This window comes from Bos taurus, chromosome X (genome assembly GCF_002263795.3).
Source record: "Bos taurus isolate L1 Dominette 01449 registration number 42190680 breed Hereford chromosome X, ARS-UCD2.0, whole genome shotgun sequence".
Lineage (NCBI taxonomy): Eukaryota > Metazoa > Chordata > Mammalia > Artiodactyla > Bovidae > Bos > Bos taurus.
In genome coordinates this window covers 128,116,016-128,142,527 of record NC_037357.1, presented here as the reverse complement: position 1 = coordinate 128,142,527, position 26,512 = coordinate 128,116,016, and the positions used below count along the sequence as shown (strand labels likewise).

The 26,512-nt window shown below is 40.5% G+C and overlaps 1 protein-coding gene across 2 annotated transcripts in view; it reads right to left on the bottom strand.

Moving 5' to 3' along the window:
- Positions 1–26,512, bottom strand: part of VEGFD (vascular endothelial growth factor D) — a 46,882-nt gene that overhangs the window by 13,492 nt on the left and 6,878 nt on the right. For both annotated transcript variants that reach the window (NM_001101043.2, XM_005228423.5), the window contains 4 exon segments: positions 536–636; positions 1,854–2,002; positions 5,300–5,490; positions 9,471–9,681. In NM_001101043.2, the coding sequence (NP_001094513.1) occupies positions 536–636; positions 1,854–2,002; positions 5,300–5,490; positions 9,471–9,681 (652 nt within the window).

The following is a 26,512-nucleotide window of genomic DNA, read 5'->3' as shown; positions in this document are numbered from 1 at the left end:
CCGTTCAACTTCAGCTTCTTCAGCGTTACTGCTTGGGGCATAGACTTGGATTACTGTGATATTGAATGGTTTGCCTTGGAAACGAACAGAGATCATTCTGTCGTTTTTGAGATAGTATCCAAGTACTGCATTTCGGACTCTTTTTTTGAAATCCATTGCTTTGAGATGCTCTAATCATTTGGGGCTTTAAGATTAAAGAGCTGAATGATGCACTGGTGGACTTACTATATAATTATACGAAAAGGCTCTGGAATCTCACTGCTTCTATCACTCTTAGCTGTGTGACCTTGAGAAAAATTACTAGACATCCTGGTTGTGTCCATTTTGTAATTGCAAAAAGAAAAGAGGAAAAGAGGTGTTCCGTTATAGGATTGTAAAGGAAAAGAGGTATACATTATAGGAAAAGAGGTATACGTTATAGGATTGTTGGGAGGAGTAAATTAGTTGATATATATAAAAAGCTTACACAATTGCTTTAAATTGTGTCAATAAATACTAGTTGCTATTGTTATTGTTTCACCACTGCAATCATTACCTTCCATTCCTGCGAGTGGATTCTCCTCCTGTAAAACACATTTACATTTGTTGCTATCCCAGAGCATGTCAACAGGACAGAGCTTCTTGGAATGGGAGCAGCTAGGAAAAGAAGACAATAAATCATATTTTAAAGCTTTCAAAGGTAATCATACCTTTGGAACATTTTTTTTAATGTTGCATACATTTCTGAGTAGAGAACAGTGAAGATTTTCAGGAGCTTAATTCATAATTATGAAGATGATGTTATTAGATAGTAATTCTGTAATTACAAATATTCTCTGTGGAAACCTTTGGAAATGAAACTGTAATTTTGGAAAGTTATAATCTTTTTAAGAGGATTGGTGTTAAAATCTATGCAAATTAGCTGTCAACAAAGCTTATTTACCAAAAGTAAACAGTGTTCTAACACCGCTCCTAAGCATTATTGTCTGTAAAATGGAGATAAGAACGCTGGCCAGGACAGCAGGAAAATTTTGTAAATGTTCCTTTTCCATGAGCTTTCTCTTCTACTTGAGAAAGGTTAGAGGGGTCTGCTTGGCTTAAGGCTGACTCCTTCACTAGCCACTCACACAGTGCATTTCCTCCTTTACTTCTGCAAGATCAAAGTCTCCAACTTAATTACTTCATATTTTTATTCAATGATTGTAATTTGCCCTTTGATTCTCTGTATTAAATTCTTTTTTCCCAAATCAATGACTCTGACCTTTGATTTCAGAACACTTTAGGGTGTCATAATCTGTCTCAGAAAGAATCACAAAATCCTCACAAGAAAATGTCTAGTCAAATTAAGTTTAAGTCATTTTCATTTAAAATACAATTTCCCACTTTGTAAACTTAAGAGGAGGGCTTTAAAAAAATGCCCAAATCAGAAGCAGATAGCTTTGCCACTCTCCGATGATGCCAGGAGCCGTTTTTCCCTCCTAACTTTGGGACTTAAATATATAAATAGCCTGAAATGAGTTTTATCTAATGCTTGTTCTGGAATGAGGGGACAGATGCCAAATTTGAGGCTGGAGTTGAGTTTTACAACTGCATCAAACTATGCATATTAACAAAGGTGCCCACAAGTTGGCATGCTGAGTTCACAGCCACTGAGCTTTTTGACATCCTGCAATATACAAGTAACACCTAGTAAAAAATATACTTGCCAAACACTTATTACCCACAGATATGTGTTGGAACCTAAAAGAGAAAGAGCTTGAAGCAAGGGAGACGACTCTGTAATTAATGACGGATTCTCCACACACAGCTTCAGCAAGGCAAGAGCAAGCATAGTGTAAGAAAGGCTTAACAAGTGTAACAAGTCTAAGGCTTACCGATCTTCTTCTGGGATCTGGATGGATCTTCTAATAATTGAGAATGGATGGCGGGGAGCCGTTGGGAAGCACTTACAACCTGTATGGTTGGCAACTTTAACAGGCACTAATTCAGGTACTGATGTCAAAGGCACTGATATCTCAAAGAGCTAGAGTAGAGAAAGAGAACTATAATACATATATTTGTTTGTTTGTTTTACAAAAAAATAATCATGTCTACAGTCTGTATTTTTGCCTTTGTCCCTTACGGTTGTGACTTCAGCAAAGTTGTCCATTAAGATAAAGCTAATAAGGATGAGGGCTGGTGTGACAGAAAGAATGCTGGCCTGCAAATCAGAAGACCAGGGCCTTACATCACTTTATCAAGTATTTAAGTTTGGTCTTAACTTCTTGGTGTCCCTAGTACCCTTGTAAAATAGTTAGCTTGTAAAATGTTCCCTGCTCCTGCTTTAAGTCTGAGTATAAATTGTAAGGATTAAATGAAATTACAGCCATGAAGTTTCTTTGCAACCATGGTGAAGAGATAACTGTTTAAAACGATTTACTTATCCCTTCCCACACCATCTCCACTGAAGGAATACAGTTTCCTGTTCCTTGACTTTGGACATAGCCACGTGACTTGCTTTGGCACAAGCATAGACTTGAACTGTGTGTGCTTTCCAGGGCTCACTGTCTCATGCGTTTGCTCTAGCCATGAGAAGAGCACAATCTGGCAGTCTTGCTGGTCTAAGGGATGAAAGACACAGGGGCCAGACCTGGACTCAGCCTGCAGCTTGGCGTCAAGCCCAACTGAGCCCAAACTCTAAACTAACTGAATCTCAGATACAGGAATGAGAATGTCATTATTGTTTGAAGCCACTAAGTTTTAGGGTGGTGTTTATTCAGCATTACAGAGTAAAAACTGACTGATACAAGACCATCATGCCCAAACAATTATAGGTAACATGACTATCATTTTTTTTTCTATGTTTCCATATGCCAGCCCCTGTTGTAAGTACCTTTATATTAATTCATTTACCCCTTATAACAACATTATAGGTTTGTTTTATTACCCCCAACTCTACAGGTGAAGAAACAGATGGAAAGAGAGGTTATATAACTGGCCTAAGACCATATAACTATGGATTGGGAGGGTGGGGATCTGAACCCACACAGTCTACTCTACAGCCAGAGGGCACACTCTCAAGAACATGCCTTATTACTTTTTGGAATGAAACTGCTGTGATCAGGAGCTGCAAGATGGAATCTCAGCAGGTAAAATTTACTTGCCAAGAGTATCAATTACTTTAATTCTTGAGTGGTTCTCTGATGTACAGGTGAATTTGAACTTGATTTTAATGTTCTGTCCATTCAATTACCATTCCACATAGTCCTTGCTACATAGAGTCTTCATTTATTCACTTAGCTTCTAAGAGGTATTTCACTGAACAGCCCATAACTTTGGGATGAGAAGTTTTTTGGAAAACACTATTACAATGTTCAAATATGCATATTTGGAAAGAAAAACTGCTGAACACTTACACTTAAGCATATTCTTGGAAACTCATTTGTTGTGGACAACAGTCAAAATATTCAATTATCTATTAAGTGGAAACAATCCATTAAAGTTATGTTTGTCCTGACCTTTCAATATGTAATGGTACTACCATAAGTTTAAGTAAGAGTGTTTTTAACAGTGTTTATTTTGCATGAACTTCATCTTGCGAAATTTTTTAGTATACTCTAGGGTATAACACAGTCACGAACTAAAGCCTCTTACGTTACGCAACCTTTGTTTCTGCTGACAGTTGATGCTTAGCCATAGTCATGTCATTTTTTCCCCTCTGATTGTCAAACAGTAGAGGTCAGAATTTTTACAAGTTCAAGATTCTCTAAAATAATTTAGAAAAAGAAACTCTAAACTTTAAGGGCTATTTTAAGAGGTATGGGGGGGGGGGAAATTAAGGGTACGTTAACCTAGTACCAAAACAAATCAGCATTCCATTCTTTCCTTCTGAATAAGATAAGTTATGTATTAGGTTGGCCAAAAAGTTTGTTAAAGTTTTTTCATAATATCTTACAGAATAATAATAATTTTTATTGCAGTACCTCTTTTCCCAATCATGAGACTAGATTGTAGAGGCAAATGTGACAATTAAATAAATATATCAATATGTGTGAGGGATTTGCAACATCAAACCAAAAGGAATGTAGTTTGACTTACAGCTTTTTAGTATGTTTTCTTTCCTAAGCTTGTTATTACTGCTCCACTATGCCATGTATGTGGAGAAGGAAATGGCAACCCACTCCACTGTTCTTGCCTGCAGAATCCCAGGGACAGGGGAGCCTGGTGGGTTGCCATCTACGGGGTTGCACAGAGTCAGACACGACTGGAGCGACTTAGCAATGCCATGTATGGGTTTCCCAGGTGGCGCTGGTGGTACGGAATCCACCAGCCAATGCAGGAGACGTAAGAGAGGTGGGTTCGATCCCTGGGTTTGGAAGATCCCCTGGAGGAGGGTATGGCAACCCACTTCAGTATTCTTGCCTGGAGAATCCCATGCACAGAGGAGCCTGGTGGGCTACAGTCCATAGAGTTGCAAAGAGTCGGACACGACTGAGTGACTAAGCACGCATGCATGCCATATACATTTTACAACAATATGAGAGCAATACAAAGAAAAACTTATCTACTGAGCAAAAGAGGTTTCATAAGATGAAGAGGGAAAATTATTTCTTTCATGGGGACTGGAGGATTCTTTCCAAAGGTCTTCTGTGCTAGATATTCTCCATCTGCCCCTCTGGAGATGCCATCTTCTTTTCCTCCTTCCCCAGTGGGCAGTGTTCAAGGATGCTGACCTCCATCACTACATCTATAAGCCTCCTTACCTCCCTCACCCTGCCCCTTCTCCCTGCCAGGATAAGGGTGCACAGTGGCTGCCCCTTGCCCAGCCAGTCCTGCAGCGCTCTTCCCCACTTCCTCTCTGGGTTCCCATAACCACTGCACCCTCTGGCCTCTTCAGTCTAAGGGTGGGAACAGCGCCCCCTTTCTAGCAGCTCTGGGTACTTCACCAGCCCTTCTTCCTTCCCCTACCCTGCCCATTCCCTTCATCAAACTCTTCTCAATCACTCCATTTGAGCAATGTGGTACCTAATTAATAAGACAAGTCAGCGTGGCTATCTTTGTTCCTGGAAATGTCTGCCCTAGTGGCTTCCATATGATTTTCTGATCCTTGACATCATAGCATCAGAGAGACAGTCCTAGATATAACTACCTCGGGTACATCTGGAGCTCCTCTCTAACTCTCCGTGTCCTCATCTATAAGATGATAAGCTACCCTTTGAGCTTGTTTCAGGGTTAAATAAGATGATGCACCTAAAGCACTGAGCCAGCATTTGGCAACCAGCTGAGATGTAGCTGTCAATGCCACCAGCATCAGGGCCACAGAGGGTGCATGTCCTCCTACCTGTTTGGAAACGTATGACGTGCTGGTATTGACACAGACGAGGCTCTCTTCATTGCAGCAGCCACCACACCGGAACACGTTCACACAGGGAGGCTTGAAAAATGTGTCTGTGCTGCTCCCCAGCTCACTGGCCACCTCCACGCAGGTCTCTCGAGGGCTGCACTGTGTCCTTTGCCATTCCTCGTCTATAACTGCAGAGAGGCAGACCATTGGGTCAGCAGAACAAATGGCCCTGACATGCCTACATGTACCGGGGTTTGCTCAACACCATCATTCTTGTATGTATCAAACTTGTTGATTTCACAAGATGGGTATCTGGGGTTGGCTTTAAGCAAGAATTGTTGGCAGAAAAATTACAACCCAAATCTGTGTTCCTTTCCGTGTTTATGAGCCCTTCATAGCCGCTAATTCTACTTTCCACTAGTAATAAACACCATGTCCTGGATATAACTACATTGGGTGCATCTGGAGAGGCTGGCTAATAAGGAAGTAAATGGATGCATGTAAAGCAATAACATGTAAGCAGTATTTATTAAGCAATTTATAGGACATAGCTGGAGAGCATTTCTTCTCCTTTAAGTCAGGTGTGGGTAGGTTTTAGCACCATTAGAAAATACATTTCTGTTGGTTGCATAAGTAACTATATATGGCAAACATATGAATGAAAATTTAAGTGTTCCTCAAGTCAGAGTGTTCTCATTTGCAAACGTCTAATACTGACATTTCTATCAAATGATGAAATAAGCTGATTCATTTTGATGAAAGGAGCAATTTTCTGGCCATCCTAACGAATTTGTGGGAAACAAGAAACAAGCCTCAGGGAATTAAAAAAAAAAAAAAGGATTACATACATTCCTGTAAAATACACTTGCCTTTCTCTAAAAGTTCATTTTTTAAAATTAGATTTTGATAATGTTGTATAGCCTTTCTGTGGCTGTTTCTGGGAAATGATTCAAATTTGTGATACTGGCAACATTTAAAGACTTTCTTTTAGTTTGACATGGAATTTTCGAGTCGATTATAGGCTGAGGGGTGGTTAAAACCCTCTGTGGTTGGGAGCTTCTAATCTGAGCCGCAATCATGCCCACCTCCTGGCATTCACGCCCTTCTGTCTTCCCCTCCTCTGTGTGTGTGCTGGACCTAGTACCCCAATTTTTATGAAGAAAAGACAGCAAGAGCGGCGGGATGGCACATCCATGGTGAAGTTAACAAAGACTGCTCTCCATCTCGCTAGCAGTCACCCTCTCTTGCTGGCACCCTCTCTTGCCTTCTCAACTGCAGCCTTAGAGGAAGTGAGTCACCATGCTGAAAGGCCCATGTGACAGGCAAGTGAGGGTGGCCTCTATCCAACAGGTGATAATGGAGGTGGGATCCTCGGCCCAAGAGCTTGTCTGGAACTGAATCCTGCCAACAACCTCTCAGTAAACTTGGAAGCACATCCGGCCCTAACTGAACCATGAGATGGTGCCTATAGCCCAAGCTGACACCTTGACTGAAGCCTCTGGAGTGACCCTGCAGGAGAAACACCGATCGAGCCCATGTCTGCACTGCTGACCCACAGAAACTGTGAGATCAAAACATGCTGTCTGAAGCACCTAAGTTTTGGGGTAATGTGTTATACAGCAGTAGATAAAGTCTTCTCTGTTTTTATCTTATGTTCAAAAATCTAGTTGGTCTCTGCCCACATTCTGAATTCCTGTATATGTGAATGTGTTTCCACTAGAAGGGATAGAGAAAACTCCTACCTGAAGGATACACATAAAATATCATTGTTGCAGATCTGGTGCTAGTCTCTAAATTATTCCCTTAAGACATCTTTCCCACAGCTTTTCTCCTTTCCATCCCCCCTTATCCTCAAATTTCCTCATATGTTGCTTCTTCGATCATTGAAAACACAAAGTATATTTGGCTGGCTGAAAAGCACTGCCTATGCTACACAGTTTACCTAAACTTTCTTTTTCATAATAAAATCTTTTAGCCCAACAAACTGTTTAAAATTTTTGATTATGAATATTTACATACAGAGCCTGAAGGCTGTAAACATGAGAAATAAATGATCCAATTAGATACTGTTTAAATCACTATTACTAATCATAAATTGCTGAAAAAACAAGTAATCAACTTTAAAAACTCTTTCTTGTTTAAAATTCCACTTAAATGTTGCTTTCCATTTGCTTTTTTACAAAACTTAAGTTTTGAAGGTCAGAACACTGTGTGGAACTCTTACCACTGTCGCTGAGTAAAGGCTTCCTATCTCTACTTCCTTGACTACTGCCCAGCAGGATTGCTCTTCCTCGGGGAATTACCCTCAAGTATGCGAGGAAGAGTTATAAGAAATTGTCATTGGGATACCACATGGGTTTCATCATTTGCTACTTCTGTGTGTGCTAAGTCGCTTCAGTCATGTCTAACTCTGTGCAACCCTATGGACCGTAGCCTGCCAGGCTCCTCTGTCCATGGGATTCTCCGGGCAAGAATACTGGAGTGGGTTGCCATGCCCTCCTCCAGGGGATTGTCTCGACCCAGGGATCGAACCTGCGTCTCTTATGTTTCCTGCATTGGCAGGCAGGCTCTTTACCACTAGCGCCACCTGCTACTTCTTAGTAATTAACTTTAGATGATCCCCCTCTGCCATGTAATAAGAGACATTTTAGAGTTAGCAAATTCTGTATTATTTATGATTTTAAAAATATTTTGTTTAATGTTTAATGTTTCCTCCTTAGAAAATGTTCATTTCAACATCAACGACTTTTTAAAATTAGCTTGTCTTAGCTTTATGGTAATTGCTTCTCTATCTCCGTCTTCACAGAGTGGCTTCAGGCTTGCCTAAGGCCTTCAGGCAGGTAATCTGGTTAAAGCCCTGAATCTTCAGATGAGGTCTTATCCCTTTACTTTCACGAAGTCCATGCTAGTTCACCACATAGAAACAACTAGAGTTGCAGACCTCTGGCTAAATTGGGTTCTAGGCTATGGTTCCAACCATCTCAACTCTTTCAGACACAGTCATTCACATGCACATCAAGCATCCTCTTGACACCTGGGCGTCCGTGCTGCCAAGGGATTTATCCTGCCTATGCACAGCTTTCCCCACAGCCAACAACAGCGGCCCATTCAACATTGTCCTTCTACAAATGGAAGAAAATAAAGATAACTCTATAGAGGAAGACAAGAATAATTTTGGCTGAGCAATCAATTTGAATTATTATGCAATAGCTACAATCCAATACTAGGTAATCATATGTTAATCAAATCTAAAATGTTAGCTCATCAATGCTACGGTGGCTTCTTGTGTTGTTGTGACATGTCATTAAAAAGTGAGATGCTAGACTTTCCTGTGGGTCCAGTGGTTAGGACTCTGCACTTCCACTGCAGGGGACATGGGTTCCATCCCTGCTTGGGGAAGTAAGGTGCCACATGCTGTGTGTCACGGCCAAAAATTTTTTTAAAAAAGAAAAGAAAAAAGCTAAACATCTAATTGGAGGCCACACAACTGTATTTGGCAAGTGATTCTTTCATTACAGGACAGTACATAAATACAATGGTTTTCTTATAAAGAACCTGCAAAGCTTACTAGGGAAGAGTCACTCCCTTTATTTCAAATCATGTTATTTTCTAGTCTAGAATCTGGATTATTTTGTCTAGAGAACTTTCCTCTCCATTATTCTCCTAGTAATACCAGTAGGCATTATTCCAACTCAGCTTCTAAATTCTGCTTTTCATTCTTATTTTAAAAAAAAATCACAGAATTTTGAAGACATAAAAAGCTATAGCTAATCTATTGGTTTTCATCCATGTATGTCTGGCCATAGAATGCTCCTTATTTAATGAATGCCCAAGTTGTTTTATTTTTTAAGTAAATTCAATTATTTTTTCTATTAAGAACAGTCTTTCTGGGTTTGTTTTGCCCTCATAACTCTGAGTTTAATATATTTCTATATTGTGAAGTGTTATTTGGTATTGAATTTTGATCTCAAAATCATATTGAGTCTGTTTTCTCTGCTGAGTAAACACAGGAAACCAGGATTCTCCACTAAATCAAAGCTATGAAATCAAAGACCTCCTTCTCTTCTCGTTGCCACGTGCCTACCCTACTCAAACTTTTGGTGGAAGTTGGCACATCTGTTACTATCTGATAAAGAGTAAGACTTGGCCTCTGCATGCATACACCTACCTTTGAGTGTCTCCATGTCATAGAAAGTGGCCGCAAACCTGGTAGACCGATGGGATGCTGAGCGAGAGTCTGTGCTGGTGAGACTTTTGAGCTTCAGTCGGCATCTCCATAGCTTCCAGTCCTCGAAGTGTGTGATCTGCAGTAGTTCCTCCAAACCTGAAGCTGCCCTGATCTGCTGCTCAGATCGTTCTAACATTGACCGAGATGCCCGCTTAAAGTGAAACAAACCAAAAAATCTGATTTACAAGCAAGTTACTCAATTTCTACTTTGTCTTAATAACAAGCATTTTTTTTTTTTTTTGCTAGCACTTACAAATGTAATTGGGCTTCCCTGGTGGCTCAGCTGGTAAAGAATTTGCCTGTAATGCTGAAGACCTGGGTTCGATCCCTGGGTTGGGAAGATTCCCTGGAAAAGGGAACGGCTACCCACTCCAGTATTCTGGCCTGGAGAATTCCATGGACTCAGACACGACTGAGCAACTTTCACTTTCACAAATGTAAATAGAGCTAAAAATTAGATTATCCAAAGGGACACTAGTACCTAGGAAAAAAGTAGTAATTCTGATCCACATTCTGTTCATTTGTGATCAATGGAATGACTTATTTCCCCTGGAAATAAATAATAATTTAAAGACAACATTGTAGTGGGTTGAATGGCAGGCATTTAAATGACATGTCCACATCCTAAACCCCAGAACCTGCAAATAAGACTTTTGGCAGGGAAAAGGATCTTTGTAGATGTAATAAAGTTAAGGATCTTGAGATGAGGTCACTGTAGATTATTTGAGCAAACCTTAAATACAAATATAAACATCCTTATAAAAGTCAGAAGAGGGAAGACATGGACACAGAAGAGGAGGATTTGTGAAGATGGAAGGAGAGGTTAAAGTAGCACAGTCATAAGCCAAGGGTTGCCTAAAGCCACCAGAAGCCCATTACTCACTGGAGCTGAACTCTTGATGGCCTCCACCTTCCAGAGGAGCCCATCAGTTCTGCAGCTTCAGTTTCGTGGGTTTTTTAAAATTGTTTTTCTTAAGATACAATCTACAGATAAGGTAGTATAGGTTTAAGGTATATAACATATTGAGCTTTTCAACGTCATGTTTTTGGTGCCATTTCTGCAAATGTTTGCCATCTGCAGATGTTTACCATCCTGTGATCAAATTTTTATTTTATCAATCATGCCTATAGACTGTAAACTATCAGAAAACATGAATGCAGAAGGTCATTTTACTTGTAAGTCCAGATATGAATGTGAATGTGTGTATGTGTGCATGTTTTAACAAAGGTGTGAGAATCTCGAACATGAACTGAGGGAAAGAGCCAACAGAGCAGAAGAACATATGCAGGAGGGAAAGCAGGGACCTAGAGGGGTTGGTGTGATGTAAGTTCCAGAGATAAGCAGACAGAGGATGAATGAATGACAGGGTCTGAAAGAGGAGGCTCATAGAGATGATCCAGGTCCAAAGATCGCAGGACTCATTGAGACCTATGGTTTCTCACTTCTTTGGGAAATTTGTCTCAAGGCAGTTTTCTGGGAGCAAGGGGTGGAGGAAGCTTGAAGACACAGATGGGGTTTGGGGAATAGACATTGAATTTCAGGAGCATTCTGCAACTGCTTCATCTAAGAAATCTGGGGATGAAATTGAATAACTGCCAATCACTCCAGCAACTCTGAAATTCAGTGATGTGCTATTAAGGCTCATTTTTCAATAGTTTCTTATTTCATGATTATTCATTCCCTCTTCTACTTGGACACTGTAACTACTTCATATTCAATCCACTCTGTGGAATAAAATTTTGTGACAAGACTGCTTCCCCATGAAAATAATGAAAACAATCAAATAGCTGTTTAAATGCTTTAAAAATTGTACTCTGAGAGGATTTTTTATTTATTGAGGCAAATTTCAATTTCAAAATGATAAGGCTTCATAGCTCTTACAAGTTTCAATTCAATCTGAGAAATATCTTCAAATTATCTAACCATGAGAGCTCAGGAGGAAATAATCAAATCTCTGGATTGAATTAAGGCCACTGAAGGGCTCATACAACTTACCTCATCATAAGAAATGAAGTGTTCACTCAAGTATAAGTTATTTAAGCAAACTTTAAGCCTTATAATTTAAAACCTAGTTTTAAATAATTCAGAAATTGCAGACAGTTATTTTGCTCTTACAAGTGGAGGTACTAAAAATTCAGAATAAGCAGAAAGCTGGCAACTAATTCCTTGCGGGGGTAGGAGGTGGGCATATATTTACAAAGGGCCAAGAATGCCTACTAACTCCAAGAGGTTTTCTGCATTGGTGGATTTTTGTATAGTTCACTTTATCTGCTTGAACAAGACAAACATTAAAATTAAAAAGTGTAAATATAGCCCCCAGTACATATTAAAACTATGGGTTCCAATGGTTTTCACTACCAAACATTTGCCAAGTTGCTTATAATTTCTTCCTATTTTCTAATGGAAGTGCTAATCAAAGCTAAAATAATCAGAAAGCACTCAGCAAAAGGAATTGAGGAAGTGTTACCAGATCGCTGCTTTTTGTCACAACAGCATCTTTTTATGCGTCTGTGGTCATTAATCCAAGACTGTTAGCAATTTCCCTCCTAAATAAAAAATCATTCTCTGATGTCTTGGCTACCACAAGCCAGTTTCTAAGTTGAGACTTAGGTCTTTGTAACAAGATGTACTGTTATTTCAATGCATACTTCTTCCTGCAGACAATAGGAAGGGTAGTCAGTTCTCCTTAATTTCTGACTTCACCTGGCATTCTCTCCAAGGAAGCACGAGCATCTGCACAGCTCGGGCCCAGGGAGTCATCTAGGACAAGTATAACTAAGACAGCAGCCAAGATATTTGGAAAGGTATGGTGGCCGGGTTTGAAGGAGGAATTTGCAAGTGTCCATGTTGTGGGGAAATCAAAAGCATTCTGTACTCCTAATAATTTGGGCTCTCAATTTCCATGCCTCTCCCTCCAAAAAAATATCAAGTCAAAGAACACATTCAAAGAGTGACCGAAGGCATAATTTGGGGATATCAAGGAGCCCCATTGGAAAAAAAACAGCAGGAGGTTCATTTTTGTTGGGTAAAGAGTGGGCTTGAGAGTGAGAGGGCTGGAAAGTAAGATTGGGAAGAGAGGTTGGTGGGGTGAGATACTACTTAACAGCCACTGAGCGCCAAAGAATTGATGCTTTTGAACTGTGGTGTTGGAGAAGACTCTTGAGAGTCCCTTGGACTGCAAGGAGATCCAACCAGTCCATCCTAAAGGAAATCAGTCCTGAATATTCATTGGAAGGACTGATGCTGAAGCTGAAACTCCAATACTTTGGCCACCTGATGCGAAGAACTGACTCACTGGAAAAGACCCTGATGCTGGGAATGATTGAAGTGGGAGGAGAAGGGATGAGATGGTTGGATGGCATCACTGACTCAATGGACATGAGTTTGAGTAAACTCCGGGAGTTGGTGATGGACAAGGAAGCCTGGTGTGCTGCAGTCCATGGGCTTGCAAAGAGTGGGACACAACTGAGCGACTGAGCTGAACTGAACTGAGGATGGTCACAGTCAAGAAGACAACACCAAAGGTTGGTGGGGATACCCAGCAATGGGGACCCTCATCCATTGCTGATGCGATTGTAAAATGGTGCTGTCACTTTAGAAAAGAGTTCACCCATTCTTTAAAAAGTTAAACTCATGGTATGATCAACTAATTCCACTCCTAAGGATTACTCAAGAGACAGAAAATAGATTATTGGCTTCCTAGGGCTGGGAGTGGGAACTCAGGTTAATTGTAAAGGGGCACAAGGGATCTTGGGCTTCTCAGGTGGTACAGCAGTAAAGAACCTGCCTGCCAGTGCCAGAGATGCAAGAATTCAGGTTGGATCCCTGAGTCAGGAAGATCCCCTGGAGGAGGGCATGGCAACACACACTAGTATTCATGCCTGGCAAGTCCCGTGGACAGAGGAGGCTGGTGGGCTGTAGTCCATGGGGTTGCAAAGAGTCAGATACAATTGAGTGACTGAGAACACACACACACACACACACACACACGGGATCTTATATGGAGATAGCTGCACCACTCAGTAAGTTTACTAAACACCATTGAATTACTTCAAACAGGTGAATGGTTAAATTTTATAGTATGTAACTTGTATAACAATATAGTGGTTTAAAACAAAAAAGAGGAAGAATTGGAAGCTTAAAGGCCAGGCTAGTTGTATCCAGCTTGGGAGGCAATGTAAAATATCGGAGACTTGAACAATGGGATATCACTGGACACCCATTTCATTGGTTTGCTCTTCTGTTCATTTCTTCTTGCTTTGGCCTCAGTCCCCACTGTTCCCTCTGCTGGGAATGCCCTCCACTCTGTCTAGCTAAACCTTTTTCAACCAGGTGTTACCTCCATATGGAAACCTCCCCCACAACTCCCACCCCTGCCTGGGTCTGGTCCTTCAATCACATGGATTTCTAGCTCCCCATCCTTTTCCTCAGCACTTACCACCACTGACACTAAAGAATTATTTGCCATTACTTACTTAATGCTTCTCTTCCCCACTGTGTCTTAAGAACCACTGGAGGAGTAATGATATGTTTTATTCACATAGCAATAGGTAGAGCTATGAATTAGGAGGTTGAGATTAACATACACATACACCAACAAGGACCTAGTGTATAGCACAGGGAACTTTACTCAATATTTTCTTTTCCTATTAGGGAAAAGAATCTGAAAATGAATAGACATGTATACGTATAACTGAATCATTTTTCTGTACACTTCAAACAAGCACAACATTATAAATCAACTATAGTTCAATTAAAAATAATAAAGAGGAAGACATAGGCAGTACACTTTTTGATATACATCACAGCAAGATCCTCTTTGACCCATCTCCTACAGTAATGGAAATAAAAACAAAAATAAACAAATGGGACCTAATTAAACTTAAAAGCTTTTGCAAAGCAAAGGAAACAATAATCAAGATTAAAAGACAACCCTCAGAATGGGAGAAAATAATTGCAAATGAAACTGACAAAGGATTAATCTCCAGAATATATAAGCAGCTCATACAGCTCAATATTAGCAAAATATACAGCCCAATCAAAAAATAGGCAGAAGACCTAAACAGACATTTCTCCAAAGAAGACATACAAATGACCAATAAACACATGAAAATATGCTCAACATCACTAATAGTTAGAAAAATGCAAATATAAACTACAGTGAGGTATCACCTCACACCAGTCAGAATGGCCACCATCAAAAAATCTACAAATAATAAATGCTGGAGAGGGTGTGGAGAAAAAGGAACTCTCCTACACTGTCAGTGGAAATGTAAACTGATACAGCCATTATAGAAAACAGTATGGAGATTCCTTAAAAAACTAGAAATAAATCTACCATATGACCCAGCAACCCCACTACTGGGCACACACTCTGAGAAAACCATAATTGAAAAAGACACGTGTACCTCAGTATTCACTGCAGCACTGTTTACTATAGCTAGGACATGGAAGCAACCTAGATACCCATTGATAGGTGAATGGATAAAGAAGATGTGGTAGATATATACAGTGGAATATTACTCAGCCATAAAAAGAACGAACTTGAGTCAATTCTAGTGAGGTTCATGAACATAGGGCCTGTTATACAGAGTGAAATAAGACAGAAAGAGAAAAATAAATATAGCATAGTCATGAATTCAGAATATGTGGTCAGGTTCATCTTTTTATGTAAGTACTTAACGCACAGCTGATGAAGAAATTTATGAGTAATAAATACACACACACTGGACAAATATTGTGATCAGGCCCATGTTTGTGTGGTCTGTTTCATCTTTTGTATAGAGCAATGCTTCTCAAAACTTCCTGTGCATACCAGTCACCAGCAGTCTTGTCAGAATGCAGATTCTGAGGCAGTAGGTTTGGAGGCAGACCTAGAATGGTGCATTTCTAATAAGTGCCCAGGTGCCTGTGGTTGGTTGGTTGGCCACACTTTGAGAAGTGTTTGTAGCACAGGTGCCCAATCTTGGCTTCACCTTGAACCTGCCTGGGAAGAAACCTCACAGAAAAACACTGATGCTTGGATCCCATCTTCAGAAATTCTTATTTTATGGGTCTGGGTTAAGCTTTGCCATAAGGATTTTTTATTTTTATTTTTTTGGTCCAGCCTAGGCTTTATTGACTTGCCATACATTCCAGTACATTCGTAGAGTGTGGAGTCACCTCCCTTCTTGGATTACTTTTTTAAAATTTATTTATTTATTTTAATTGGAGGCTAATCACTTTACAATATTGTAGTGATTTTGCCATACATTGACATGAATCAGCTATGGATGTACATGTGTTCCCCATCCTGAACCCCCCTCCCATCTACCTCCCCATCCCATCCCTCAGGGTCATTTCAGTGCACCAGCCCTGACGCCATGTCTCATGCATCAAACCTGGGCTGGCAATCTGTTTCACATTTGATAATATATATGTTTCATTGCTATTCTCTCAATCATCCCACCCTTGCCTTCTACCACAGAGTCCAAAAGACTGTTCTTTACATCTGTATCTCTTTTTTGCTGTCTCACATATAGGGTCATCATTACCATCTTTCTAAATTCCATATATATATGTTAGTATACTGTATTGATGTTTTTCTTTCTGATTTACTTCACTCTGTATAATAGGCTCCAGTTTCATCCACCTCATTAGAACTGATTCAAATGCATTCTTTTTAATGGCTAAGTAATATTCCATTGTGTATATGTACCACTGCTTTCTTATCCATTCATCTGCCAATAGACATCTAGATTGCCTCCATGTCCTGGCTATTTTAAACAGTGCTGCAAGGAACATTGAGGTACACACGTCTCTTTCAATTCTGGTTTCCTCAGTGTGTATGCCCAGCAGTGGGATTGCTGGGTCATATGACAGTTCTATTTCCAGTTTTTTTAAGGAACCTCCACACTGTTCTCCATGGGGGCTGTACTACTTTGCATTCCCACCAACAGTGTAAGAGGGTTCCCTTTTCTCCACACCCTCCCCAGCATTTATTATTTGTAGACTTTTTGATAGCAGCCATTCTGACTGACATGAGATGGCACCTCATTGTGGTTTTGATTTGCATTTCTCTGATAATGAGTGATATTTAGCATCTTTTCATGTGTTTGTTAGCCATCTGTATGTCTTCTTTGGAGAAGTGTCTGTTTAGTTCTTTGGCCTATTTTTTGATAGGGTCATTTGTTTTTCTGGAATTGAGCTGCAGGAGCTGCTTGTATATTTTTGAGATTAATTCTTTGTCAGTTGCTTCGTTTTCTATTATTTTCTCCCATTCTGAAGGCTGTCTTTTCATCTTGCTTATAGTTTCCTTCGTTGTGCAAAAGCTTTTAAATTTAATTAGGTCCCATTCATTTATTTTTGCTTTTGTTTCCATTACTCTGGGAGGTGGATCATAGAGGATCCTGCTGTGATTTATGTCAGAGTGTTTTGCCTATGTTTTCCTCTAGGAGTTTTATAGTTTATGGTCTTACATTTAGATCTTTAGTCCATTTTGAGTTTATTTTTGTGTATGGTGTTAGAAAGTGCTCTAGTTTCATTCATTTCTCATTCTTTCATTCTTGACCAGTTTTTCCAGAACCACTTATTAAAGAGATTGCCTTTTCTCCATTGTATATTCTTGCCTCCTTTGTTAAAGATAAGGTGTCCATAGGTGCATGGGTTTATCTCTGGGCTTTCTATTTTATTCCATTGATCTATATTTCTGTCTTTGTGCCAGTACCACACTGTCTTGATGACTGTAGCTTTGTAGTATAGTCTGAAGTCAGGCAGGTTGATTCCTCCAGTTCCATTCTTCTTTCTCAAGATTGCTTTGGCTATTTGAGGTTTTTTTGTATGTCCATACAGATTGTGAAATTATTTGTCCTAGTTCTCTGAAAAATACTGTTGGTAGCTTGATAGGGATTGCATTGAATCTATAGATTGCTTTGGGTAGTATACTCATTTTCACTATATTAATTCTTCTTATCCATGAACATGGTATATTTCTCCATCTATTTGTGTCATCTTTAATTTCTTTCATCAGTGTTTTATAGTTTTCTATATATACGTCTTTTGTTTCTTTAGGTATATTTATTCCTAAGTATTTTATTCTTTTCATTGAAATGGTAAATGGAATTGTTTCCTTAATTTCTCTTTCTGTTTTCTCATTGTTAGTGTATAGGAATGCAAGGGATTTCTGTATGTTAATTTTATATCCTGAAAATTTACTATATTCATTGATCAGCTCTAGTAATTTTCTGGTGGAGTCTTTAGGGTTTTCTATGTAGAGGATCATGTCATCTGTGAACAGTGAGAGTTTTACTTCTTCTTTTCCAATCTGGATTCCTTTCTTTTTTTTTTTTTTCTTCTCTGATTGATGTGGCTAAAACTTCCAAAACTATGTTGAATAGTAGTGGTGAGAGTGGGCACCCTTGTTTTGTTCCTGATTTTAGGGGAAATGCTTTCAGTTTTTCACCATTGAGGATAATGTTTGCTGTGGGTTTGTCATATATAGCTTTTATTATGTTGAGGTATTTTCCTTCTATTCCTGGTTTCTGGAGGGTTTTTATCATAAGTGGATGTTGAATTTTGTCAAAGGCTTTCTCTGCATCTATTGAGATAATCATATGGTTTTTATCTTTCAATTTGTTAGTGTGGTGTATCACATTGATTGATTTGTGAATATTGAAGAATCCTTGCATCCCTGGGATAAAGCCCACTTGGTCATAATGTATGATCTTTTTAACATGTTGTTGGATTCCGTTTGCTAGAATTTTGTTAAGGATTTTTGCATCTATGTTTATCAGTGATATTGGCCTGTATTTTTCTTTTTTGTGGCATCTTTGTATGGTTTTGGTATTAGGGTGATGGTGGCCTCATAGAATGAATTTGGAAGTTTACCTTCCTCTGAAATTTTCTGGAAGAGTTTGAGTAGGATAGGTGTTAGCTCTTTGCCATGAGGATTTTTTAAAAACTTCCCTACCAGTTGCTAGTCTTACAGGAAGCTGGGTGAAAGATACACAGGCTATCCTCCAGGTTACCTTTGCAACTTTTCTATAATTATTTCAAAATAAAGTTTCTTTAAGAAATCTTCCCAAGAGATCTGTAGGAGAAATACTCATTTTGAGGATGGTGCATGCTGGTTTAAAGGCCTGCATGAGTGCCTGAGCTCTGTACAAGTTCACCAAGTAGGGGATAAATGGTAGATGTATGCTGAGAAATAGTCTTATTCTTTAAACTCCTTTGAGTTATACCTTGGCTTCCAAACATTGGTTTGAATATCTTGCTGAACTGGATTTTCTAAGCCTTTTTTTTTTTTTTAACTCAAGTCACTGAATTGTTTGTGGCCCACTTCCCAATCTGAATGATTTTTCAAGATGGAAGACCAACAAAACTGTTTTCCAGGCTAAAACAAGGGTATCAGCTGTCTTGTATGAGACCATTCTAGATGACAGGGGAAAAAAATTGCTACAGTTCCCAAGGAGCCAAAACAACCTATCTTTAGAACAGAATTAAAAGTAACAGGTACTGCTTTAGGGATTCTCAGGTGGCATTAGTTTTAAAGAACTCGCCTGCCAATCCAGGAGACCTAAGAGACACAGGTTGGATCCCTGGGTCAGAAAGATCCTCTGGACAATAGAATGGCTACCCACTCCAGTATTCTGGCCTGGAGAACCCCATGAACAGAGGAGCCTGGTGGGCTACAGTCAATAGGGTTGCAGAGTCAGACACGACTGAAACGACTTAGCACGACACAGCATTGCTTTAACTTACTGGAATTTACCAGGGAATAGTAAATTCTAATCCTTCCACATGGCAGTCTAGAAACTATTTGAAGGAAAATAAAAATTAGAATATAAATACGTTGCCAAAAGGAAGGGGCATGGCTCGGGAGTACACGGCTGAGTTCCATTCCTAGCTCTGAGCTGTTAGAGCCCAACTGTTGCCAAAAGTTGTTCTTGGGTCCCATGCTCTTAAGAATCCTCCTGTTATAGGTATGAGAAAGGAGACCAGCTTTGCAATATTCCCCACTGGATCTCTCAGGAACTGTGGGTCTGTGTTTCTAAGCCTTTTCAAAACTGATGATGCTATTTTGTCAAAATGTATTGGCAGTTTGTCTTCAGGAAGTTTAGGGATACGGGGTGAGATAGAGAGAATTTGTATATTTGGAAGATCCACAAGATCCACAAGCTTCAGAGTACACTGTGGAGGGAACACATTTCACGTGACTTTCCCTGGATTTGCTCTGGGATTTACAAGTGTTGCCTGGGAAACCAGTCCTCTGCCTATCGGTCTCTGGAGTTCACGGAACCACCATCAGCTATTTATTTCCCTTTGCAGTGGGTTTAGGGAGGTGGATCCAGTTGTAAGACAAATAATTCCATGTTCCTTTCACCTCTCAGTAAACTTCTGTTTGACTGGAAAAGCATTTCATCTTTAGCTTGATGTTTAAGGCTTAGCCCAAACCACCAACTTTTCTCTGGTTTGGGGTCCAAGTTGCACCATCATGTTCCCAGCTGTTCACAGATACTGTTCCCCAACACCTCTTCCCTTTTCTCACTCCCCCAGCCTGTCAAGGAACCCACCCAGGCCATGTTAGACTCAGAGGCCAAACTGAAGTTGTGTGCCTTTGCCTCCTGTAGCTCTCAAGTGGACATTGCATCTCCTAAAAGGAAGCTTTGCCTGATACTGGAAACCACTCTGTGGTCTGGACAGATGGCTGACTGGAGAGGAGAGGGCAATGGATGAGAACTGCTTAAAATTGGCTTTGAGTGGTAGAGCAGTCTGCAAAACATGCTGGCAGTTTCTTACAAAGTTCAACAGACACTTGCCATATGACCCAGCAGTCCCACTCCTGGGAATTTACCCTTGAGAAGCAAGAATGTAGATTCACCCAAAAACCTTGACATGAATGTTTATACTAGCTTTCTTTGAAAGAGCTAAAAAACTTGGAAACAACCAGGATGTCATTCAGTATGTGAACAGTTGCTTAGGCAAACTGTGCTTCACCCATCCCATGGAATATGACTTAGCCGTAAAAAGGAATGAATGGCTGGTATGTACAGCAACTTGGATGGATCTCAAAGGCATTAGGGGTGAAAGAACCAAGTCTCACAAGGTTACTGGCGGTATGATTCCATTAATAACATTCTCAAAAATCCAGGATGATAGTGATGGAGAACAGAGCAGAGGTTGCCAGAGACTGGGAGGAGGGTATGATTATGAAAGGGCTGTTGTTGTTTAGTCGCTAACTTGTGTCCGACTCTTTGCGACCCCGTGGACTGCAACACGCCAGGATTCCCTGTCCTTCACTATCTCCCAGAATTTGCTCAAACTCTCGTCCATCAAGTCAGTGATGCCATCCAACCATCTCATCCTCTGTTGTCCCCTTCTTCTCCTGCCTTCAATCTCCCCCAGCATCAGGGTCTTTTCATAATGAGTTGGCTCTTTGCATCAGATGGCCAAAGTACTGGAGCTTCAACTTTAGCATCAGTCCCTCCAATGAATATTCAGGGTTGATTTCCTTTAGGCTTGACTAGTTTGATCTCCTTGTAGTCCAACAGACTCTCAAGAGTCTTCTCCAACACCACAGTTCAAAAGCATTAGTTCTTTGGTGCTTAGCCTTCTTTATGATCCAACTCTCACATCCATACATGACTATTGGAAAAACCAATAACTTTGACTATACAGACATCTGTAGGCAAAGCAATGTTTCTGGTATTTAATATGCTGTCTAGGTTCATCATAGCTTTCCTTCCAAGGACCAAGCATCTTTTAATTTCGTGGCTTCAGTCACCATCCAGAGTGATTTTGGAGCCCAAGAAAATAAAATCTGTCACTGTTTCCACTTTTCCCCATCTATTTGACATGAAGTGATGGGACTGCATGCCATGATGTTAGTTTTTTGAATGTTGAGTTCTAAGCCAGCTTTTTCACTCTCCTCTTTCACCATCATCAAGAGGCTCTTTAGTTCCTCTTCTCTTTCTGCCATTTGAGTGGTATCATCCGCACATCTGAAGTTGTTGATATTTCTCCCAGAAATCTTGATCCAGCTTGTGATTCACTCAGCCTGGAATTTAGCATGATATACTCTGCATAAAAGTTAAATAAGCAGGGTGACAATATATAGCCTTGACATACTCCTTTCCAAATTTTGAACCACTCCATTGTTCCATGTCCAGTTCTAACTGTTGTGTCTTGACCTGCATACAGGTTTCTCAGGAGGCAGGTAAGGTGGTCTGGTATCCCATCTCTTTACCAATTTTCCACAGTTTATTGTGATACACATAGTCAAAGGCTTTAATGCAGTCAATAAAGCAGAAATAGATGGTTTTCTGGAATTCCTTTGCTTTTTCTATGATCCAACGGATGTTGGCAATTTGATCTCTGGTTCTTCTGCCTTTTCTAGATCCAGCTTGACATCTGGAAGTCCTCATTTCACATAATGTTGAAGCCTAGCTTGGGGAATTTTGAGTATTACTTTGCTAGCATGTGACATGACTGCAATTATGTGGTAGTTTGAACATTACAGAAGCAGAAGATATTAAGAAGAGGTGGCAAGAATATACAGAACTGTACAAAAAAGATCTTCACGACCCCAATAATCATGATGGTGTGATCACTGACCTAGAGCCAGACATCCTGGAATGTGAAGTCAGGTGGGCCTTAGGAAGCATCACTACGAACAAAGCTAGTGGAGGTGATGGAATTCCAGTGGAGTTATTTCCAATCCTGAAAGACGATGCTGTGAAAGTGCTGCACTCAATATGCCAGCAAATTTGGAAAACTTAGCAGTGGCTACAGGACTGGAAAATGTCAGTTTTCATTCCAATCCCAAAGAAAGGCAATGCCAAAGAATGCTCAAACTACCACACAATTGCACTCATCTCACACGCTAGTAAAGTAATACTTAAAATTCTCCAAGCCAGGCTTCAGCAATATGTGAACTGTGAACTTCCAGATGTTCAAGCTGGTTTTAGAAAAGGCAGAGGAACCAGAGATCAAATTGCCAACATCCGCTGGATCATCGAAAAAGCAAGAGAGTTCCAGAAAAACATCTATTTCTGCTTTATTGACTATGCCAAAGCCTTTGACGGTATGGATCACAATAAACTGTGGAAAATTCTGAAAGAGATGGGAATATCAGACCACCTGACCTGCCTCTTGAGAAACCTGTATGCAGGTCAGGAAGTAACAATTAGAACTGGACATGGAACAACAGGCTGGTTCCAAATAGGAAAAGGAGTTCGTCAAGGCTGTATATTGTCACCCTGTTTATTTAACTTATATGCAGAGTACATCATAAGAAACGCTGGGCTGGAAGAAACACAAACTGGAATCAAGACTGCCGGGAGAAATATCAATAACCTCAGATATGCAGATGACACCACCCTTATGGCAGAAAGTGAAGAGGAACTCAAAAGCCTCTTGATGAAAGTGAAAGTGGAGAGTGAAAAAGTTGGCTTAAAGCTCAACATTCAGAAAACGAAGATCATGGCATCCGGTCCCATCACTTCATGGGAAATAGATGGGGAAACAGTGGAAACAGTGTCAGACTTTATTTTTCTGGGCCCCAAAATCACTGCAGATGGTGACTGCAGCCATGAAATTAAAAGACGCTTACTCCTTGGAAGGAAAGTTATGACCAACCTAGATAGCATATTGAAAAGCAGAGATATTACTTTGCCAACAAAGGTTCGTCTAGTCAAGGCTATGGTTTTTCCTGTGGTCATGTATGGATGTGAGAGCTGGACTGTGAAGAAGGCTGAGTGCCGAAGAGTTGATGCTTTTGAACTGTGGTGTTGGAGAAGACTCTTGAGAGTCCCTTGGACTGCAAGGAGATCCAACCAGTCCATTCTGAAGGAGATCAGCCCTGGGATTTCTTTGGAAGGAATGATGCTAAAGCTGAAACTCCAGTACTTTGGCCACCTCATGTGAAGAGTTGACTCATTGGAAAAGTCTCTGATGCTGGGAGGAATTGGGGGCAGGAAGAGAAGGGGACGACAGAGGATGAGATGGCTGGATGGCATCACTGACTCGATGGACGTGAGTCTGAGTGAACTCCGTGAGTTGGTGATGGACAGGGAGGCCTGGCGTGCTGCGATTCATGGGGTCACAAAGAGTCGGATATGACTGAGTGACTGATCTGATCTGATCTCATCTTAGGATTTCAAATAGCTTAGCTGGAATTCCATCACCTCCACTAGCTTTGTTTGTAGTTATGCTTCCTATGACCCACTTGATTTCACACTCCAGGATGTCTGCCTCTAGGTGAGTGACCACACCATCTTGGTTATCCAGGTTAAGATCTTTTTTGTATAGTTCTGCTATGTATTCTTGCCACCTCTTCTTAATCTCTTCTGCTTCTGTTAGATCCTTGCCATTTCTGTCCTTTATTGAGTCCATCTTTGCATGAAATGTTCCCTTGGTATCTCCAATTTTCTTGAAGAGATCTCTAGTCTTCCCCATTATATTGTCTTCCTCTATTTCTTTGCACTGTTCACTTAAGCAGGCTTTCTTATCTTTCCTTGCTATTCTCTGGAACTCTGCATTCAGCTGCGTATATATTTCCCTTTCTCCTTTGCCTTTTGTTTCTGTTCTTTTCTCAGCTATGTGTAAAGCCTCCTCAGACAGCCACTTTGCCACCTTGCATTTCTTTTTCTTTGGGATGGTTTTGGTCACTTGCCTCCTGTACAATATTATGAACTTCCATTCATAGTTCTTCAGGCATTCTGTCTATCAGATCTAATCTCTTGAATCTATTCATCACCCCCACTGTATAATCATAAGGGATTTGATTTAGGTCATACCTGAATGGCCAGTGGTTTTCCATACTTTATTCAGTTTAAGCCTGAATTTTGCAATAAGGAGCTGATGATCTGAGCCACAGTCAGCTCCCGGTCTTGTTTTTGCTGACTGTGTAGAGCTTCTCCATCTTTGGCTGCAAAGAATATAATCAGTCTCATTTCATTGTTGATCACCTGGTGATGTCCATGTGTAGAGTCATCTCTTGTGTTGTTGGAAGAGGGTGTTTGCTATGACAAGTATGTTCTCTTGGCAAAACTCTATTAGCCTTTGCCTTGCTTGATTTTGTACTCCAAGGCCAAACTTGCCTTTACTCCGGGTATCTCTTGACTCCCTACTTTTGCATTCCAGTCCCCTATGATGAAAAGGTCATCTTTTTTTGGTGTTGGTTCTAGAAGGTCTTGTGGGTCTTCACAGAGCCATTTGAATTCAGCTTCTGCAGCATTGCTGATTGAGGCATAGATTGAAGAGTAGCATAAAGGAATTTTTTCTGTATCTTGATTATGGTGGTGGTCACAGAAATCTCTGTGTTAAAATTCACAGAACAGCACATCAAATGGGAAAAACGATAATCTTTGCCATAGAATAACTTTAAAAACATAAAGTAAGCTGGGTTTGAATCCAGGCACTGCTCCTTTTTAGCTATTTGACTGAGGGTGAATTATTGAATTTCCTTAAGTCATGGTTTCCTCATTTCAGAATGCAAAGCTCCTGATATCGCCGATGTGGAGATTACTGAGGGCCATAAGTAGGAAAGGTTCAGATGCAGAGGAGGCACGTGCTAACATTCACTGCCTTTCCTTCCTTTCTCAGGGGTGGGGCATCTGGTCCTGTGTTGGGATTCAGAGGTGTTTCATGGGCCTTGATTTCCCTGAGCAACTCGAGTTGAGTTTGAAAAGAGCAAGATAGGGCCACTCCAACCATAGTAAATAAAAATTTAAAAGAGAAAAGCTTTTGCAGGGTAAATATCTGTTTTAAATATTTCTGGGATGTATTTTCAGATGAAATGCCAATTTTCAAGTACCCAGGCTTACATAGGTCTTTACAGATGAGTGAAGGAAAAACCACCCACTTCTTAAACCTTTGTGCTTTGTCATTAGAGTCCAGCCTTCCCCACTACAGATGACACCTAATAGTGTGGGCCATGCCAACTGAGGGCAGGGAGGAGAATGCACGTTTGCTCATAATGATGTAGACGGAGCCAGCTGAAGGCCTGGTCCTGTTGCTCTGAAATCTAGAAACACGGCCCTTTGGTGGGGCCTCACGCTACTGGTGGTTCTTTGACTCATGCAGTTCTATATTTAAATGTATAAATGTGAGAAACCAGGGTGTTTAATTAAACTTAGACTAAGGAAAGAACTACAGACTCACAGAAAGTATAAATGTGTACATGTGTACATTTGTGCGAGTGTGTGTGCATAGCTGTCTGGGTATTTTAAGGGGATACTAGATGGCTAAGGTGTCTGGGACCTCTACATTCTCCAATTTGATGAGTACTGCAGGACGGTTTCTCCCCAGCCAAATTGTCTAGCATGCAGGGAAGGGCATATGCTTCCCTTTACATGTTTTAAATTCATGCTCCATGCTAATATCTCTGCTCCACTGGATGCATCTATGCTTAGGACATGTGGGGGAAAATTAGTGTGGGATGGGCTTGAGTGGCAAAACTCTAAAAGGATGCTCTGAATAACCCCAGGAGAATATATCCCTGGGGAGATCTGTTACAGTCTCTTTATCACTGATCTCAAAGATGAAGGGCCCAACATCTAAGGAAACAATGTGAAGCCTTTATGGTAATTAGGTTATTGTTAAAAACAATTTCACTGCCTCCACCTGTCTCCTCCAAGAGACAAGTATGTTTCTCAGCCCCACTGATGTTGGGCCACGTGACCTGCTTCGACCAATGGGATGTTATAAGACATGATGCAGGCAGAGTGTTGAAATGCATTTGTGACTACATAGCTCTCCTACACTTCTGCCATCACAGCAACTATGTGTCCCTTCTGGCCCACTTATCCAGGCAGATGAGAGTTACGTGGGGCAGACCCATACTCGACCTGTGGTTTCTGCCTTGATCCTGACTCCCAGCTCAGCCACAGTAATGCGGGTTATCAATGTTTTAAACCATTGAAATTTGGACTGGATTGTCACATTGCATTATTGTGACTTCTACAGCTGTATGTCAGCCTAAGTAAAACATAATCTGCTGGGT